The sequence below is a fragment of the Ranitomeya imitator genome, chromosome 1, assembly GCF_032444005.1.
Source record: "Ranitomeya imitator isolate aRanImi1 chromosome 1, aRanImi1.pri, whole genome shotgun sequence".
NCBI lineage: Eukaryota > Metazoa > Chordata > Amphibia > Anura > Dendrobatidae > Ranitomeya > Ranitomeya imitator.
The window spans coordinates 360,631,392-360,652,041 of record NC_091282.1 but is presented as its reverse complement, the minus strand read 5'-3'; the positions used below and the strand labels follow the sequence as shown (position 1 = coordinate 360,652,041).

Here is a 20,650-nt window from a genome sequence, read left to right as displayed (position 1 = left end):
TTTTTCAGGAAAAATTTAGAAACCAAATAAAATAAAATGATTTTTTCAGGGAGAATTTAGAAACCAAATAAAAAAAAATAGCCTTTCTATGGCCCAGTGCCCACTATTTGAGAGAGAGAGATGGCACACCCAGGAGTCAAGACTGGCACACAAGCAGAAAGGGCAATATTAATCTCCCACTGATTTTTTTTTCAGGGAGACTTTAGAAACAAAATAAAATAAAATGATTTTTTCAGGAAGAATTTAGAAACCAAATAAAATAAAATGATTTTTTCAGGGAGAATTTAGAAACCAAATAAAAAAAATAGCCTTTCTATGGCCCAGTGCCCACTATTTGAGAGAGAGAGAGATGGCACACCCAGGAGTCAAGACTGGCACACAAGCAGAAAGGGCAATATTAATCTCCCACTGATTTTTTTTTTTATTTTTTCAGGGAGAATTTAGAAACACAATAAAAAAAAAATAGGCTTTCTATGGCCCACAATTTGAGAGAGAGAGATGGCACACCCAGGAGTCAGGAGTGGCACACAAGCAGAAAGGGCAATATTTGTCTCCCACTGATTTCTTTTTGATTTTTTCAGGGAGAATTTAGAAACACAATAAAAAAAAAATAGGCTTTCTATGGCCCAGTGCCCACTATTTGAAAGAGAGAGCTGGCACACCCAGGAGTCAGGAGTGGCACACAAGCAGAAAGGGCAATATTAATCTCCCACTGATTTCTTTTTGATTTTTTCAGGGAGAATTTAGAAACCAAATAAAAAAAAAATAGCCTTTCTATGGCCCACTATTTGAGAGAGAGAGATTGCACACCCAGGAGTCAGGAGTGGCACATAAGCAGAAAGGGCAATATTAATCTCCCACTGATTTCTTTTTGATTTTTTCAGGGAGAATTTAGAAACACAATAAAAAAAATAGGCTTTCTATGGCCCAGTGCCCACTATTTGAGAGAGAGAATGTTAGGGGTCGAGTTCCCGCTTCTGCACAGGGGGAATCTCGAGCCACCTCCGCTGCGGTCTCCCATTCTTGTCCAGCCGCAGTGGAGTCTGCTCAGCAAAGACGTCGGTCTCAGCGTCTTGCTCATTCTCACTCTGTTCTGAGAGTTACTGCTGCTTCTCCAGTCTCTGCCATTAAAGTCAGTGCTGGTCAGCAGCGAGCGGACTTCTCTGGGACTAAGTCCTTGTCTGCACGTACTGAGCATGCCCAGGGTAAGATCTCCCGTTGGAGATCGAGGGTCATGTGCTCAGGCTCTGCAGCACATTCCATTGGTCCTCTTGGCAGGTCTTGGAAGGGCAAAGTTGCTGTGGCCACTTCCTGTGCTGCTGCTATATAAACTGCGCATGACCGCACGGCCATGCGCTAGTATTGTCTTTCAATCGCTAATGTGTGTATGTTGTGAGTGCAAGTCGTCCTTGGATACCCCTACCCTATTGAATGACTGTTCGCGGAAGGTGTATGGCTGCTACCTAGCGCCCGACTTATCCTACAGCACTAGTCACACATTATAGCGTCCAGTTGCTGTGACCGCCAGTACGGCGCCGTGCACTTCCTCTGTGCTTTCCTTACCCAAGCCTGGGTGGTTAGTGGCGTTCGTCAGTGCAGCACTGCATGCACTCTTGTGCCTTAATATTGCTCTTCAGTTTCCTTACACACCCAGTTGCGGTGTTGTGCCAGCAAGGGTCTAATCGGACTTTAATCCTAGTTGGAGTTGAGTTCGCTGACTACTTGCTCACGCTTTAGCTGCGGTACCGCGGTCCTGTGCCTTAACAGGATTGCTTCTTTCACGCTGGGTGAGGTTAACCCACGCGTGTATACTTTAGTGTACCACCATATAGTCTGCTAATTGCTAGCAGCAGGTGTTCACCTGCACGGTGGACCCCGGACTGCGAACGCATCTATACCATCTGTCTTGGTGCGTTCCGCCAGTCCTAACAGAGAGATGGCACACCCAGGAGTCAAGACTGTCACACAAGCAGAAAGGGCAATATTAATCTCCCACTGATTTTTTTTTTTTCAGGGAGACTTTAGAAACAAAATAAAATAAAATGATTTTTTCAGGAAGAATTTAGAAACCAAATAAAATAAAATGATTTTTTCAGGGAGAATTTAGAAACCAAATAAAAAAAAAATAGCCTTTTTTTGGCCCAGTGCCCACTATTTGAGAGAGAGAGACGGCACACCCAGGAGTCAAGACTGGCACACAAGCAGAAAGGGCAATATTAATCTCCCACTGATTTTTTTTTTTATTTTTTCAGGGAGAATTTAGAAACACAATAAAAAAAAAAATAGGCTTTCTATGGCCCACTAGTTGAGAGAGAGAGATGGCACACCCAGGAGTCAGGGGTGGCACACAAGCAGAAAGGGCAATATTAATCTCCCACTGATTTTTTTTTATTTTTTCAGGGAGAATTTAGAAACACAATAAAAAAAAATAGGCTTTCTATGGCCCAGTGCCCACTATTTGAAAGAGAGAGATGGCACACCCAGGAGTCAGGAGTGGCACACAAGCAGAAAGGGCAATATTAATCTCCCACTGATTTCTTTTTGATTTTTTCAGGGAGAATTTAGAAACACAATAAAAAAAAAATAGGCTTTCTATGGCCCACTAGTTGAGAGAGAGAGAGATGGCACACCCAGGAGTCAGGGGTGGCACACAAGCAGAAAGGGCAATATTAATCTCCCACTGATTTTTTTTTATTTTTTCTGGGAGTATTTAGAAACCCCCCCCCAAAAAAAAAAATTAATAGGCCTTCTATGGCCCACTATTTGAGAGAGAGATGGCACACTCAGGACTGGCACAGAAGCCCAAAGGCCAATATTAATCTCCCACTGTATTTTTTTTATCAGGGAGAATTTATAAACCCCACAAAAAAAAACAGAAAAATGAAAAGGCTTTCTATGGCCCACTATGTGAGAGAGATGGCACATACAGGGATGGCACTCTAGCAGAAATGCCAATCTTAACCTCCCACAAAAAAAAACAGGGACTGTCCTACAATTACTATCTCCCTGCAGTAATCTCAGCCAGGTATGGCAGGCAGCAATAAGGAGTGGACTGATGCACAAATGAAATAAAAAGTGTGGACAAACAAACAAGATAGCTGTGCAGAAAGGAAGGAACAACAGGATTTGTGCTTTGAAAAAAGCAGTTGGTTTGCACAGCGGCGTACACACAGCAATGCAGCTATCAGGGAGCCTTCTAGGGCAGCCCAATGAGCTACAGCGCTGAGGAAAAAAAATGTAGCTTCCACTGTCCCTGCAAACAAAAGGTGGTGTTGGACAGTGGAAATCGCTACAGCACAAGCGGTTTGGTGGTTAATGGACCCTGCCTAACGCTATCCTTGCTTCTGACGAAGCGGCAGCAACCTCTCCCTGGGCTCAGATCAGCAGCAGTAAGATGGCGGTCGGCGGGAACACCCCTTTATAGCCCCTGTGACGCCGCAGACAGCAAGCCAATCACTGCAATGCCCTTCTCTAAGATGGTGAGGACCAGGACCTATGTCATCACGCTGCCCATACTCTGCGTCCACCTTCATTGGCTGAGAAATGGCACTTTTCGCGTCAATGAAATGCGACTTTGGCGCGAAAGTCGCGTACCGCATGGCCGACCCCACACAAGGGTCGGATCGGGTTTCATGAAACCCGACTTTGCCAAAAGTCGGCGACTTTTAAAAATGAACGATCTGTTTCGCTCAACCCTACTCCTGACATTGCTTGTATAGTGTGCATTTTTCTTATATCTGCGTGGATTTTGTAGTTTTTAATACTGACCGCACAGTATCCTTTGCTCTCTGTCTATCTAGTTTAGTATTGGCCTCCCCTTTGCTGAATTCTAATTTCATTTCTGTGTTCGTCATTTCCCTCTCCTTTCACAGTCAATATTTGTGGGGGGCTGTCTTTCCTTTTGGGGGTTTCTCTGAGGCAAGATAGCTTTCTATTTCCTTCTTTAGGGGTAGTTATATCTTAGGCTGTGATGAGGTGTCTAGGGAGTGTCAGGAACATCCCACGGCTATTTCTAGTTGTGTTGTTAGGATTAGGGACTGCGGTCAGTAGAGATACCACTTTCTCAGAGCTCGTTCCATGTTGCGTTTTAGCCACCAGGTCATATCAGTGTGGCCTCTTAACCACCAGGTCATAACAGTACAGCAGGCCAAGAATGAATTGAATGCATCTCAAAAGAAGGAAAAAAAAAGAGTTCTGAACCATTTTTTTTTCTGTGCTCTGTTCTGTCTTTTTTTTCCTCTTGATATCTGGGTGGTGCTGGATATGTGCTCTGGTATGGAGGTTCAGGGTTTGTTTTCTCGTGTGGATCAACTTGCTGCAAGAGTCCAGAGTATCCAAGATTATATTGTTCAGACTCCGGCTCTAGAGCCAAGAATTCCTACTCCTGATTTGTTTTTTGGGGACAGATCCAAGTTTTTGAACTTTAAGAATAGCTGCAAATTGTTTTTTGCTTTGAAACCCCGTTCTTCTGGTGATCCCATTCAGCAAGTGAAAATCATCATATCCTTACTGCGTGGTGATCCTCAAGACTGGGCATTTGCTCTTGAAACAGGGAATCCGGCATTATTGAATGTAGATGCATTTTTCCAGGCGCTCGGATTGTTGTATGACGAACCTAACTCTGTAGAGCATGCTGAGAAAACACTGTTGGCCCTGTGTCAGGGTCAGGAAGCGGCAGAGTTATATTGCCAGAAATTTAGAAAATGGTCTGTGCTCACTAAATGGAATGAAGAGGCGCTGGCTGCTATTTTCAGAAAAGGTCTTTCTGAAACCATTAAAGATGTTATGGTGGGCTTTCCTGCGCCTGCCGGTTTGAGCGAGTCTATCTCTCTAGCCATTCAGATTGATCGGCGCTTGCGTGAGCGCAAGGCGGTGCACCATATGGCAGTGTCCTCTGAGCGAAGTCCTGAGTCTATGCAATGTGATAGGATTTTGACTAGAGCAGAAAGGCAGAAATTCAGACGTCAGAATGGCCTGTGTTTTTACTGTGGTGATTCAGCTCATGCTATTTCTGATTGCCCTAAGCGTACTAGGAGGGTCACTAGGCCTGTTACCATTAGTACTGTGCAGCCTAAATTTCTCTTGTCTGTTACCCTGATTTGCTCATTGTCGTCCTTTTCTGTTATAGCATTTGTGGATTCTGGCGCTGCCCTGAACTTAATGGACTTAGAGTTTGCCAGGCGCTGTGGTTTTTCCTTGGAACCTTTGCAGAGTCCTGTTCCCTTAAGGGGGATTGATGCTACGCCATTGGCCAAGAATAAACCTCAGTACTGGACACAGTTAACCATGTGCATGGCTCCAGCACATCAGGAAAATATTCGTTTTTTGGTGTTGCATAATTTGCATGATGTTGTTGTGCTGCGTTTTCCATGGTTACAGGAACATAATCCAGTGCTGGATTGGAGATCTATGTCTGTGACTGGTTGGGGTTGTCAGGGGATACATAGTGATATTCCTTTGATGTCCATTTCCTCGTCCCCTTCTTCTGAAGTTCCTAAGTTTTTGTCGGATTTCCAGGATGTATTTGATGAGCCCAAGTCCAGTTCCCTGCCTCCTCATAGGGACTGCGATTGTGCCATTAATTTGATTCCTGGCTGTAAGTTCCCTAAGGGCCGACTTTTCAATCTGTCTGTGCCAGAGCATGCCGCTATGCGGAGTTATGTAAAGGAGTCCTTGGAGAAAGGGCATATTCGCCCGTCTTCGTCACCGTTGGGATCGGGATTTTTTTTGTTGCCAAGAAGGATGGCTCCTTGAGACCCTGTATAGATTATCGCCTTCTCAATAAGATCACTGTCAAATTCCAGTATCCGTTACCTTTGCTTTCTGATTTGTTTGCTCGGATTAAGGGTGCTAGTTGGTTTACTAAAATCGACCTCCGAGGGGTGTATAATCTTGTGCGTATTAAACATGGTGATGAATGGAAAACAGCATTTAATACACCTGAAGGCCATTTTGAATATCTTGTGATGCCATTCGGGCTCTCTAATGCTCCATCGGTATTTCAGTCCTTTATGCATGATATCTTCCGGAATTATCTGGATAAATTTATGATTGTGTATTTGGATGATATTTTGGTTTTCTCCGATGATTGGGAGTCTCATGTGAAGCAGGTTAGGATGGTGTTTCGGGTCCTTCGTACTAATGCGTTGTTTGTGAAGGGGTCAAAGTGCCTCTTTGGAGTTCAGAGGGTTTCTTTTTTGGGTTTCATTTTTTCTCCCTTGGCTATTGAAATGGACCCTGTTAAAGTCCAGGCCATTCATGATTGGACTCAACCTACATCTGTAAAGAGCCTGCAGAAAATTTTGGGCTTTGCCAATTTTTATTGTCACTTTATTGCTAATTTTTCTAGTGTGGTGAAGCCTCTGACCGATTTGACGAGGAAGGGCGCTGATGTTGTGAATTGGTCCTATGCGGCTGTTGAGGCCTTTCAGGAGCTTAAACGTCGTTTTACTTCTGCCCCTGTGTTGCGTCAGCCAGATGTTTCTCTCCCTTTTCAGGTTGAGGTTGATGCTTCTGAGATTGGGGCAGGGGCCGTTTTGTCTCAGAGAAATTCTGATGGATCTTTGATGAAACCATGTGCCTTCTTCTCCAGAAAATTTTCGTCTTCTGAGCGTAATTATGATGTCGGCAATCGGGAGTTGTTGGCTATGAAGTGGGCATTTGAGGAGTGGCGACATTGGCTTGAGGGAGCCAAGCATCGCGTGGTGGTCTTGACTGATCACAAAAATCTGATTTACCTCGAGTCTGCTAAGCGGTTGAATCCTAGACATGCTCGGTGGTCTTTGTTTTTCTCACGTTTTAATTTTGTGGTCTCATATATTCCTGGATCTAAGAATGTGAAGGCTGATGCCCTTTCTAGGAGTTTTTTGCCTGATTCTCCGGGAGTTCTTGAGCCGGCTGGGATCCTCAAGGAGGGGGTGATTCTTTCTGCCATCTCCCCTGATTTACGGCGGGTACTTCAGGAGTTTCAGGCTGATAAACCTGACCGCTGTCCTGTGGGGAAATTGTTTGTTCCTGATAGATGGACTAGTAGGGTAATCTCTGAGGTTCATTGTTCGGTGTTGGCTGGTCACCCTGGGATTTTCGGTACCAGAGATTTGGTGGCTAGGTCCTTTTGGTGGCTTTCCTTGTCGCGGGATGTGCGTTCGTTTGTGTAGTCCTGTGGGACCTGTGCTCGGGCTAAGCCTTGCTGTTCCCGTGCCAGCGGGTTGCTTTTGCCTTTGCCTATTCCTGAGAGGCCCTGGACGCATATTTCCATGGATTTTATTTCTGATCTTCCTGTTTCTCAGAAGAAGTCTGTCATCTGGGTGGTTTGTGACCGGTTTTCTAAGATGGTCCATTTGGTGCCGTTGCCTAAGTTGCCTTCCTCTTCTGATTTGGTTCCATTATTTTTTCAGCATGTGGTTCGTTTGCATGGTATTCCGGAGAATATTGTGTCTGACAGAGGTTCCCAGTTCGTTTCTAGGTTTTGGCGGTCCTTTTGTGCTAGAATGGGCATTGAATTGTCTTTTTCTTCTGCATTCCATCCTCAGACAAATGGCCAAACGGAGCGAACCAATCAGACCTTGGAAACCTATTTGAGATGCTTCGTGTCTGCTGTTCAGGATGATTGGGTGACCTTTTTGCCGTTGGCCGAGTTTGCCCTTAATAATCGGGCTAGTTCGGCTACCTTGGTTTCGCCTTTTTTTTGTAACTTTGGTTTTCATCCTCGTTTTTCTTCAGGGCAGCTTGAGCCTTCTGACTGTCCTGGTGTGGATTCCGTGGTGGACAGGTTGCAGCAAATTTGGACTCATGTGGTAGACAATTTGACGTTGTCTCAGGAGAAGGCTCAGCGTTTTGCTAACCGTCGTTGGTGTGTTGGTCGCCGACTTCGTGTTGGGGATTTGGTCTGGTTGTCCTCTCGTCATGTTCCTATGAAGGTTTCTTCCCCTAAGTTCAAGCCTCGCTTTATTGGGCCTTATAAGATTTCTGAAATTATCAATCCAGTGTCTTTTCGTTTGGCCCTTCCAGCTTCCTTTTCCATTCATGATGTGTTCCATAGATCCTTGTTGCGGAGATATGTGGTACCTATGGTTCCCTCCGTTGATCCTCCTGCTCCGGTGTTGGTTGAGGGGGAATTGGAATATGTGGTAGAGAAGATTTTGGATTCTCGTTTTTCGAGGCGGAAGCTTCAGTATCTGGTCAAGTGGAAGGGTTATGGCCAGGAGGATAATTCTTGGGTTGTTGCCTCCGATGTTCATGCTCCCGATTTGGTTCATGTTTTCCATTTGGCTCGTCCTGATCGGCCTGGGAGCTCTGGTGAGGGTTCGGTGACCCCTCCTCAAGGGGGGGTACTGTTGTGAGTTCCGTTCTGGAGCTCCCTCCTGTGGTTGCTAATGGTATGTTTGCGAGTTCTGCCCTTGGGCTTCCTCTGGTGGTTTCGAGTGGAACTGCTGCTCCGTTAGGTAGCTGTAGCAGCTGCCTTCACTAATCGCCTTGCCTGGTTTGTTATTTAAACCTGCTCTGGGCTTTAGTCCATGCCTGCTGTCAATGTTCTTGGTTGGATTTGATTCTTCCCTTGGATTTCTCATATGGCCAGTCCTTGTCTGCAAAAGATAAGTTTTGCTAGTTTGTTTGTCCATTTGTTTGGACTCTATTGTTTTGCATTTTGTCTCTTTTGTCCAGCTTGTCACTATGTCTTAGTTAGGCTAGCTGGAAGCTCTGGGAAAGCAGATTTGCCCCTCCACACCGTGAGTCGGTGTGGAGTTCATTTTTGTAAACTCTGCGTGGATTTTGTAGTTTTTAATACTGACCGCACAGTATCCTTTGCTCTCTGTCTATCTAGTTTAGTATTGGCCTCCCCTTTGCTGAATTCTAATTTCATTTCTGTGTTCGTCATTTCCCTCTCCTTTCACAGTCAATATTTGTGGGGGGCTGTCTTTCCTTTTGGGGGTTTCTCTGAGGCAAGATAGCTTTCTATTTCCTTCTTTAGGGGTAGTTATATCTTAGGCTGTGACGAGGTGTCTAGGGAGTGTCAGGAACATCCCACGGCTATTTCTAGTTGTGTTGTTAGGATTAGGGACTGCGGTCAGTAGAGATACCACTTTCTCAGAGCTCATTCCATGTTGCGTTTTAGCCACCAGGTCATATCAGTGTGGCCTCTTAACCACCAGGTCATAACAACGTACTAACTCTGTCTGCGGTCCATAATTGAAATTGTCCTCCACTGACCACACCACTGCTGCCCGTGTACCCCTGGAACCTATTTTAAAGTGCCTACAGCCTACTTTTCTTATGTTAGGCCTACTAAGTCTGTCTGCGGTCCCTCCTTCCAATAGTCCTCCACTGACCAGACCAATGCTGGCTGTGTACCCCTGGAACCCATTTTAAATTGCATAGAGCATCCTTTTTTTAAGTGTAGGCGTACTAACTCTGTCTGCGGTCCATAATTGAAAATGTCCTCCACTGACCACACCACTGCTGCCCGTGTACCCCTGGAACCTATTTTAAAGTGCCTACTGCCTACTTTTCTTATGTTAGGCCTACTAAGTCTGTCTGCGGTCCCTCCTTCCAATAGTCCTCCACTGACCAGACCAATGCTGGCTGTGTACCCCTGGAACCCATTTTAAATTGCATAGAGCATCCTTTTTTTAATTGTAGGCGTACTAACTCTGTCTGCGGTCTATAATTGAAATTGTCCTCCACTGACCAGAACAATGCTGGCCGTGTACCCCTGGAACCTAGTTGAAAGTGCATAGAGCCTACTTTTTTTCTTTATTTTATATTTATAAAGCCCAGATGGACTACGCTGTACCACGGTACGAGCTACCCAGTCGTCACTTCTTTTGCGAGAAAAGCCATCCCAGCCCTCCACCAGCATGTAAAAGTCCGCATTGTCCATGCACTCAGGCAATCTAAGAGTAGACAGGTGCACCTGACAACAGACGCATGGACCAGTAGGCATGTCCACGGAAGTTTACGTGTCCATTACGGCGCACTGGGTTAATATGGTGGATGCATGGTCCACAGGGGACAGCCTACTAAGTCTGTCTGCAGTCCCTAATTCAAATTGTCCTCCGCTGACCACAACAATGCTGCCTGTGTACCCCTGTAACCTTTTTTAAACTGCATTGAGCCCAATTTTTTGTTTAAGGCCTACTACCTGTGTCTGTCTGCGCCACTCAATACAGCTGTCCTCCTCTGAAAAAAGCTGAGCGTCAATTGTCTGGTTTTCAGCCTATAGGAATTTGAAAACTGCATTGGGGCTACTATTTCGGTAGGGCCTACTAATGGTGTCTGCCGCTCCAAGGTGTTCTCCTGGTAGCCTTTCCTGAGCTTCGATCTTCAGGATCTTGTTAAATAGTTTTTTAATCAAACTGCAGTGGGGCTAGTACTAGGGTTGGGGCCTACTACCAGTGTCTGCCGCTCCAAGGTGTTCTCCTGGTTGCCTTTCCTGAGCTTCGATCTTCAGGCTCTTGTTAAATAGTTTTTTAATCAAACTGCAGTGGGGCTAGTACTAGGGTTGGGGCCTACTACCAGTGTCTGCCGCTCCAAGGTGTTCTCCTGGTTGCCTTTCCTGAGCTTCGATCTTCAGGCTCTTGTTAAATAGTTTTTTAATCAAACTGCAGTGGGGCTAGTACTTGGGTTGGGGCCTACTACCAGTGTCTGCCGCTCCAAGGTCTTCTCCAGGTTGCCTCTCCCTAAATTCTATCTTTAGGCTCTTGTTAAATTGTTTTTAATATAACACTGCATTTGGCCTACTTGTTTTGTTGGCCCTACTAATGGTGTCTGCCGCTCCTTGATGTTCTCCTCCACTGAACAAACCAGTGCTGCCTGTTTACTTCTGTTACCAATTTTGAACTGCATTTAGCCTACTTACTGATTTGGGCCTACTCACTGTGTCAGCCTCTCATTACAGTTGTACTCCACTGAACAAAGCAATGCCCCCTGGTTAGTCCTGTTAGCAATTTTGAACTGCATTTAGCCCACTTTATTATTTGAGCCTATATCTGTGTTTCCTCCTCATCCTGCCCATTGCCCAGCCAGTGATAGATGAGTCTGCTGGTACATTGACCCAGAACGCTACATTCCCCATACACGCTACACAGCCAGAATGTGACCCTGCTGAAAGTCAGGTTCACCTTCCCGCATACCATACCACCTTACACGGGGACAAAGAGGAAGGTGCAGATGAATGTGCAGGTTCCTTCATCAGGTGTGGGGGGGGGATTTTCTTTGGCGACGTCACTGGCACAGGGCCCCTCATAGTACGCAAAAGTGTCGCTGCCGGTGGGAGGCGCCCCTGCCATGCAAACACACCGCCGTACTTTGAGGGGCCCTGTGCCAGTGCCAATGCAAAACAGTGGGCCCCCCCTGCTTGCTCAGGATCACAGCACTTGCAAAGTTGAAATACTTACCTCGCCCTGCTCCACTGCCGTGACGTGGTCCAGATTTCCTGGGCCCACAAAATACTTGAACCAGCCCTACCCCCAACAACTTTAGCCAAATGACCCCCAATTTCCAATGCCTAACTATTATTTTAAGGGAAATTAAGATTGACAAGCTTCATTAAGAAGAATGGATGTTTTTGCCATTAAAATGGGCACTCTAGGTGTTTTCCTGGCCCCCACTCACTGCCGACTATGCTACCCCATTGACTTGCATTGGGTTTCGTGTTTCGGTCGATCCCGATTTTACGACATAATCGGCCGATTTCACTCGACCCGACTTTTGAGATAGTCGGTTTTTGCGAAACCCAACTCGACTCTTAAAAAGTCAAGGTCGCTCAACCCTACTACACATGACATAACATGATTGACCTGATTACAGAAAATCTGGTAACAGTTATCAGTTATCTTCAGGAAATAAAAAAAAGGTACTGTATGTATATTGTATTCATGATTACACTTTATTACTTTCTTATACCATTTTTCTTATATCTTTTTACTTTTATTATACTTTGTTATAATCTTATTTTTACTATAAACTACTGAACCTTATGAAATAGCTTGCTATGTTTAGCAAAGTAAAACGTGAGATTACTACTATCTCAATACTAGTAGTACATTTCAATGAATAGATACTGTATTGTTAGTTTGCTTCCTGTAAGTGATAACTGTAATTTGTATGTAACCCCTTCTCATGTACAGCATCTTGGAATCAATGGTGCTATATAAATACATAATAATTATAATAAGGGGTCAGATTTAGCCATTGTTTAGTAAAAAGGTATTACAGATGATTTTAATGTGTCAAAGATGGGTAAACACTTTATTAGAACATTGTCACATTGCATAATATACCAGCAAATAATTTTGCAATCATCTTTTGCACAAAAGTGTTGTGACAACAGGAAACTTGACTGCCATGGTACTTAGATTTTTGTAACATCCTTTGTCATTTACAAAGCTTCACCTCAAGCATAACAAATGGACTAATATATTGGAAAGAACAAGTATATCCCAACCTGAGCAACTCTGCACCATTATGGTTGAGATGGTAAGTAATACGTTGAATAATATATATTTTAAAAAAAATGTAGGAGAAACTACTTCAACATAAACCTCAGAGTGGAGATGTCAATAGATGTCTACACTTAAAAATCACTGTTACAAGGACAAAAGAAAATATTTTCAAGCGTGTAACTTAATATTTTCTGTCACATAGTGTGACATATTTTATATTATTTATCCCCTTTTCACTGTTTTTTGGGTTCATTTTCTCCTCCCCTTCTTTAAAGGCACATCTTTTTTTTTACATCTAGATAGACTTTTTTACAGGACTAGTTGTACTTTTGAAAGGCACCATTCATTTTACTACACAATGTACTGGAAAACTGGAAACAATTCCGAGTGTAGTGAAACTGTGATGAAAAATAAAACAGAATTGGGCTTTATTTTTTACAGCATTCCTTGAGTGGTAAAAATTACCAGGCAATAAGATTCACCATGTCAATATAATTATGATGATGATACCAAACTTGTTCGTTTTTTTATTATTTTAGTGGTGAAAGAAATTTTGAAAAGTTGTACATTTATTTTTTTGCTTGTGTCGACACTTTAAAAGACCTGTAACTTTTATTTTTACGTGATGGAGCTGTGTGAGGGCTTGTTTTTTGCAGAACAAACTGATGTTTTTTTTTTTTATACCACTTTGTGGTACAAATAACAGTTATAAACCATACCTACGTGATGTTGCTTCGTAAAGGTCTTTTCATCATGTTACCCACATGGTCTTCAAATGAATCTCCAGCTATTATTGTATCCAACAGAAAAGCAGGACACATAGCTGAATAGGATAGATAGATAGATAGATAGATAGATAGATAGATAGATAGATAGATAGATAGATAGATAGATAGATAGATAGACCTCCATTAACATCTTTCTCTGCACCATGATAGTCTTCAAGAGTGGTGGCATAGGGTAATGAAGAGGCCTTTATGAGGTCCAGTTGCACAGGACCGAGTCCCAGGATTATGGTGTAGGGTGGCATAATGGACAGTAGCTGGACACCTCTAGTCTTTATTCCCAGTACACTAACAGCTTGGGGTTACATTTTTCAACACAACACCATGTCCTCACATGTTTGTGCTACAGAAAGTGGCCTGAGTGGAATAAGTATGCTACCATGGACTACAGTAAATCCGGACCAGAGCACATCTGGGACATTATTGGTTAAGTATTGTAGAGGGAGTTGCCAGCAGTGGATCTTGCTGGTTTTCATGCCCAAGTGCAGTAAGCATGGGAGAATATTCCTCAGTCAATCATTAATAGCCACATTGATAACTTGCCAAGACATGTAATTATGTACATTTCTGTGCATAGTGCTTACATTCAATAATGAATCGAGATGTTCTGAAAAATTTGTTTCCAATTTTTCATTATTCACATATTATGAACATGTCTATCAATCTTGTGATTTTCATTTACAAAACTTTTCCTTCTGGGGGTTACAATTTCTCAGTTAAAGGAGTTGTCCACTACTAGGACAACCCCTTCTTAAGATAAATATTCAGCCCCGATAAAGTAATAAAGACTACACTCCCATTCTCGTGGTGTCGGCACTGGTCCGGCTCTTCACTGGTCTGGGATGCGATGTTGTGCCACGTGATGCTTGGCACCCTATCAGAGCTCGAGTCACTGTCTCTACCTTTGGACTACCTGAACATGAAGACTTCTTCTTCTTGTTCAGTTTGTCCGAAGGTGGAGACAATGACACCAGCACTGATTGGTCTCCGGGCATCATGTGTCATTTCACCGCATCACAGCCCTGAGACCACGAGTGCTGACACCACTGGAATCGATCAGGCGCAGGAGGTGAGTATAGGTATTATTATTTTATTGGGCTTAACATCTAGTTTAAGAAGGGGTTTTCCTAGTAGCAGACAACCCGTTTAAAGAGTATATATTGTGGTAGATGGCTCACTTGGCTTCTTAACGAGGTAGTCACAGGAATGCTTTCTACTTAAATAGCAACTGGTTTATTAAAACAGGATTCATTAACCAGTTCAAAACAAAATAGATATATTCTGACTTCTTGACATAAATAAAATAGCACTCACTACAGTCCTTATAATAACTGTGGGGATATGCCCTCACTGGAATCAGGTTTCAGCACAAAAAACTTTATTAAGTGACTACAACAAACAACCAATATCAATAAATGGCAATAAGTTATCCATTCAGGAAAATAATGTCAAATTATTAAGATAAGAATATAGAGAATTAACATATTAACACATAAAAATGTAATAATAGTTATAAAAAATAATAATTAAATCATCACAAGACATATATATGCGCATGCATTCGCAATTATAAGAAAAATATGTGATAAGGATAATCTTCCAACACATCGCACAGTGGCAGAGCAGCGGCTAGCCCAGCTCCTGAAACGAGCATCACTGATGACGCTTCACCTCAGGAAAGGTGCAGAAGCTTAGTTTCTAAATAGTTTAGATTATGGCATTAAATAGCTAAGGATTAAGGAGGAAAATTACTTTGGACTTCAGTTAGTTTCCATCATTTGCATATCATGAACATGTTTATCAATCTTGTGAGTTTAACCCCTTCGCGACCTCCGCCGTACTAGTACTGCGCTGCGGGCACTGCATTTCACCATTCCATGGTGCTGTACATGAGAAGGGGTTACATCAAAATACAAATATCACTTACAGAAAACAAAACTAACAATGACAGACTGATACAGAGGGGCGAGGACCTTGCCCTTGCAGGCTTACATTCTACAGGATTATGGTGAAGGAGACAGTAGGTTGAGGGTTGCAGTAGCTCCAATGGTGTTGAGGTGGCCGTGTGGTCTTTACAGGCTGTAAGCTTCCTTGTAGAGGTGGGTTTTCATGTTTCTTTTGAAGGATCCAAATGTGGTGGATAACCGGATGTGTTGGGGCACTGAATTCCAGAGGATGGGGGATATTCGGGAGAAGTCTTGGAGGCGATTAGGTGAGGAGCGAATAAGTGTGGAGGAGAGAAGGAGGTCTTGGGAGGACCAGAGATTACATGAGAGATTAGTTTGGAAATATATGGAGGAGAAATGTTAGGGATGGCTTTGTAGGTCAGTGTTAGTAATTTAAACTGGATACGCTGGGAAATTGGGAGCCAGTGAAGGGATTTGCAAAGAGAGATTAATTAGTCGGGCAGCACAGTTAAGGACAGACTGGAGGGGTGTGAGAGTGTTAGAAGGTAGGCCACAGAGGAGGATGTTGCAGTAGTCGAGGCGGGAGATGATTAGGGCATGCAAAAGCATTTTGGTAGAGTGAGGGTTGAGGAAAGGACAGATTCTGGAAATATTTTTGAGCTGGAGGCGACAGGAGGTGGCGAGAGCTTGGATGTGTGGTTTGAAAGACAAGGCAGAGTTCTGGGTTACTCCAAGGCAGCAGATTTTGGTGACATATGAAAGTGTGATTTCATTTTTTTGATAGATAGATCAGGTATGAAAGATATGCGAGATGGAGGAATCTTATGTAATATAGTGATGTCCCACCCTAAGACAATGTTATAAAGTAAAAAATATATATAATGTGTAAAAATATTTTGTGAAAAAAAATCCCCAAATATAGAAAAAAATATATACCGTATATACTTGAGTATAAGCCGACCCGAGTATAAGTCGACCCCCCCTAATTTTGCAAAAAAAACCTGGGAAAACTTATTGACTAGAGTATAAGCCTAGGGTGGGAAATGCAGCAGCTACCGGTAAATGTCAAAAATAAAAATAGATACCAATAAAAGTAAAATTAATTGAGACATCAGTAGCTTAAGTGTTTTTGAATATCCATATTGAATCAGGAGCCCCATATAATTATCCATACAGTTTATGATGGGCCCCATAAGATGCTCCACATTAAAGTATGCCCCATATAATGCTCCAAACAGTTCTTTATGGCCCCATAAGATGCTTCATATACAAATATGCCCCATATAATGCTCCATGCAGTTCTTTATGGCCCCATAGATGCCCCATATAATGCTCCATGAAGTTCTTTATGGCCCCATAAATGCCCCATATAATGCTCCATACAGTTCTTTATGGCCCCATAGATGCCCCATATAATGCTCCATGCAGTTCATTATGGCCCCATAGATGCTCCATATAATGCTTCATGCAGTTCACAATGGCCCCATAGATGCTCCATATAACATTCTGCCACATGTAATGCTGCTGCTGCACTAAAAAAAAAAATTACATACTCACCTCTCACCGCTGCCCGCTGCTCCTCAGCGTCCCGTCTCTCTGCACTGACTGTTCAGGCAGAGGGCGGCGCGCACATTAATACGTCATCGCGCCCTCTGACCTGAACAGTCAGTGCAGAGGACGCGGAAGACGTTAGGGTTAGGGTTGGGGCTAGAGTTGGGGTTATGGTTTGGATTACGTTTATGGTTGGGGCTAGGGTTAGGGGTGTGTCATAGTTGGGGAGTGGTTAGGGTTATGGTTAGGGTTGGGATTAGGGTTGTGTTGGGGTTAGGGGTGCGTTGGGGTTAGGGGTGTGGTTAGGGTTGGGATTAGGGTTAGGGGCATGTTCGGGTTAGAGGTGTCGTTAGGGTTATGGTTAAGGTTGGGAATAAGGTTAAGGTTGTGTTCGGGTTACGGTTGGAGTTAGAATTCGGGGTTTTTCCAGGAGCTTTCCAAATGCGACATCGCGTCCGATCTCAATTCCAGCTAATTCTGCATTGAAAAAGTAAAATGGTGCTCCTTCCCTTCCGAGCTATGCTGTGCACACAAACAGTGGTTTACCCTCACATATGGGGTATCAGCATACTCAGGACAAATTGGACAACAACTTTTGTGGTCCAATTTCTCTTGTTACCCTTGGGAATATAAAAATTTGGGGGCTAAAAAATCATTTTTGTGGGAAAAAATTATTTTTTATTTTCACAGCTCTGCGTTATAAACTTTAGTGAAACACTTGGGGTTCAAAGTTCTCACAACACATCTAGATAAGTTCCTTATGGGGTCTACTTTCTAAAATTGTGTCACTTGTGTGGGGTTTCCACTGTTTAGGCACATCAGGGGCTCTCCAAATGCAACATGGTGCTCACAGACCATTCCATCAAAGTCTGCATTCCAAAACAGCGCTCCTTCCGTTCCGAGCTCTACCATACGCCCAAACGGTGGTTCACCCCAACATATGGGGCATCAGCAAACTGAGGACAAATTTCACAACAATGTTTGGGGTCCAATTTCTCCTGTTACCCATGGGAAAATAAAAAATTGGGGGTGAAAAGATCATTTTTTGAAAAAAACATGATTTTTTATTTTTACAACTCAACATTATAAACTTCTGTGAAGCACTTGGTGGTTCAAAGTGCTCACCACACATATAGATAAGTTCCTTAAGGGGTCTACTTTCTAAAATGGTGTCACTTGTGGGGGGTTTCCACTGTTTAGGCACATCAGGGGCTCTCCAAATGCAACATGGTGTCTGATCTCAATTCCAGCCAATTTTTCATTGAAAAGTCAAACGGCACTCCTTCCCTTCCGAGCTCGGCCATGCACCCAAACAGTGGTTTACCCCTACATATGGAGTATCAGCGTACTCAGGACAAATTGCACAACAACTTTTGGGGTCCAATTTCTTCTGTTACCCTTAGTAAAATAAAAGAAATTGGATCTGAATAATTTTTTGGTGAAAAAAAAGTTAAACATTCATTTTTTTTTAAACAGTCCAAAAATTCCTGGGAAGCAGATGAAAGGTTAATGAACTTCTTGAATGTGTTTCTGAGTACCTTGAGGGGTGCAGTTTTTAGAATTGTGTCAGTTTTGGGCATTTTCTATCATATAGGCCCCTCAAAATTTCAAATGTGGACCCTAAAAAAATGGTTTTGCAAATTTTGTTGTAAAAATGAGAAATTGCTGGTCAACTTTTAACCCTTATAACGTCCTAACAAAAATACCTTATGTTTCCAAAATTGTGCTGATGTTAAGCAGACATGTGTGAAATTATTTATTAACTATTTTGTGTGATATGACTCTCTAATTTAGGGGCATAAAAATGAAAATTTTGAAAATTGCAAAATGTTCAAAAATTTCGCCAAATTTCCATTTTTTTCACAAATAAACACAAGTCATATCGAAGAAATTTTACCACTATCATAAAGTAAAATATGTCCCGAGAAAACTGTCAGAATCACCGGGATCTGTTGAAGCGTTCCAGAATTATAACCTCATAAATTGACAATGGTCAGAATTGTAAAATTTGACCGGGTCATTTAGGTGAAAACAGGCATCGTCTCAAATGGTTAATAACTCCATGACTTTTACCTCTTGGTGTTGTAATCTCAGTGCTGAGGAGTGTGTATATATAATTTACTAAATGCATAGGATACTACATTTATAGTTTCATAAGAATGTAGAAATATTTTTTAAACATATTAAGAATAGAAATATATGCAGTATAACTGTGTTACTACCAATTATAAAACTTCATTCATTTATGGAGATATGAAGTTGGAGTGTGGAATAATTGGGGATTTGGAGTCAGTTTGGCTTCCGACAAAACAGCCATGATAACCTATGATCTTATAATAGCAGACACTGGTCATCTTATTAAGTTAGCTTAAGTTTGCTTTTGGATACATGTTTTACAGTATGTTTTTCCTACAACAGAATACAGTGTTTGCCCTGACAACAATGTACAGAATGAACACTTCTTTTGCATCAACAACCAAGCCTCCATATTCACCTTCTGCAAAATCTGCCGGTCTTGGAATGGCTATTCTTTCAATCGCCTTTATCATTGGATTTCCAGGAAATGCATTTATCATCTGGACAATTTTGACACGAATGAAGAAACAAACAGTGACTTGCCTCCTGATATTACATCTGGCCATGGCAGACATCATTGTCATCCTCACAGCCCCATTTTTCCTGCATCTACTTTCCACTGGTCACTGGGCATTTGGGAACTTCATGTGTAAGATGTGTCATTACATTAGTGGTTTGAGCATGTATGCCAGTATATTCCTGATCATGTTCATGAGCATGGACCGCTTTCTGGCTGTGGCATTTCCTTTTACTTCTCAGAAGATGCGAACAAAGCGGATAGTCCGAGGCATAGTTGCATCAATATGGCTAATAGCATCTCTGCTAGCTATCACTATGTTTTTTTATCGTGCGGTAACATACGAAGATGATAAGCCACAATGTACAGTTTTTCATATTAGTCCAAAACACACGATTTTTCATTATATTTTTGAGACTTTGACTGGATTTGCTATACCATTCACAATCATAGTGTTTTGCTATGTCTATATTGGAATTCGGTTATGTAAGGCAAAGTTTCAGGCAAAACAAAAGACAAGTCGTTTGGTCATCATGATTATTGTAACTTTTGCCCTCTTCTGGCTTCCATATCAGGTAGTGAACATTTTACAAGTATCAGGAGAAATGCTCTCATCAGAATCTCTTAGAAATACAGCTCTAAAAGCCAGACCTACTGTGATAGCTGTTGCATATTTTAGTAGTAGCGCTAACCCTATCTTATATGTTTTTGCTGGTGGCAACTTCATTAGAACAGCTGGGGTGGGATTCATGGCCAAACTCTTTGAAGGGACAGCTTCAGAGTCATCAAGTTTCCGCAAGATTTCTCAGGTTTTTCGCCAAAAAAGTCATACAGAATCTGTCGAATTAGAAAAATGTTTAGATCAAGCAGAACCAAGTAAGGCTATGTTGACTAACGAAAAAGAGTTATCATGAGAATACAATATGCTGTAAAGATTTTTATGCTTAAACCACAATATCTTTGAGCCTATGTCTACCCTTACAGGCAAATAAGCATTTTTTTATTTGCTCCACTGTATCTCAAGTAAAAATTAAGCAAATATGCAAAGTGTTGATAAAAGAAATCCTACCATTTTGTGTATACAGCTCATATGTAGACATATGCATCGCCATGATTATGATCCACAAATAAATCTTGCGTTGTTTAATCTTGAAGTGACTCTCACTCTTCTTTGCCCTCTAGATCTTTGTAACACAGAAAAATACAGTTAAAAAAACTATTCTAACTACAGTATATGGAGCCAATCAAAAAACGATAAGGCAGACTGTACTTAATTTAGTTTAAAAAATATATATATACGTATTAATTAATTGTAGACAGACATTGTCAAAAACACACAAGTTTCAATACTTTATATTATGACTGCAGCAG

At 42.3% G+C, this 20,650-nt stretch overlaps 1 protein-coding gene across 1 annotated transcript in view; it reads left to right on the top strand.

Moving 5' to 3' along the window:
* The window catches only part of LTB4R (leukotriene B4 receptor), an 85,809-nt gene extending 65,376 nt beyond the window's left edge, over positions 1-20,433 (top strand). Inside the window, exons 2-3 of the mRNA XM_069761063.1 lie at positions 12,388-12,477; positions 19,105-20,433. Of these exons, the coding sequence (XP_069617164.1) occupies positions 12,388-12,477; positions 19,105-20,193 (1,179 nt within the window). The 3' untranslated portion in view covers positions 20,194-20,433. The remainder of the gene's footprint in view (positions 1-12,387; positions 12,478-19,104) is intronic.
* Positions 20,434-20,650: the final 217 nt, after the last annotated feature.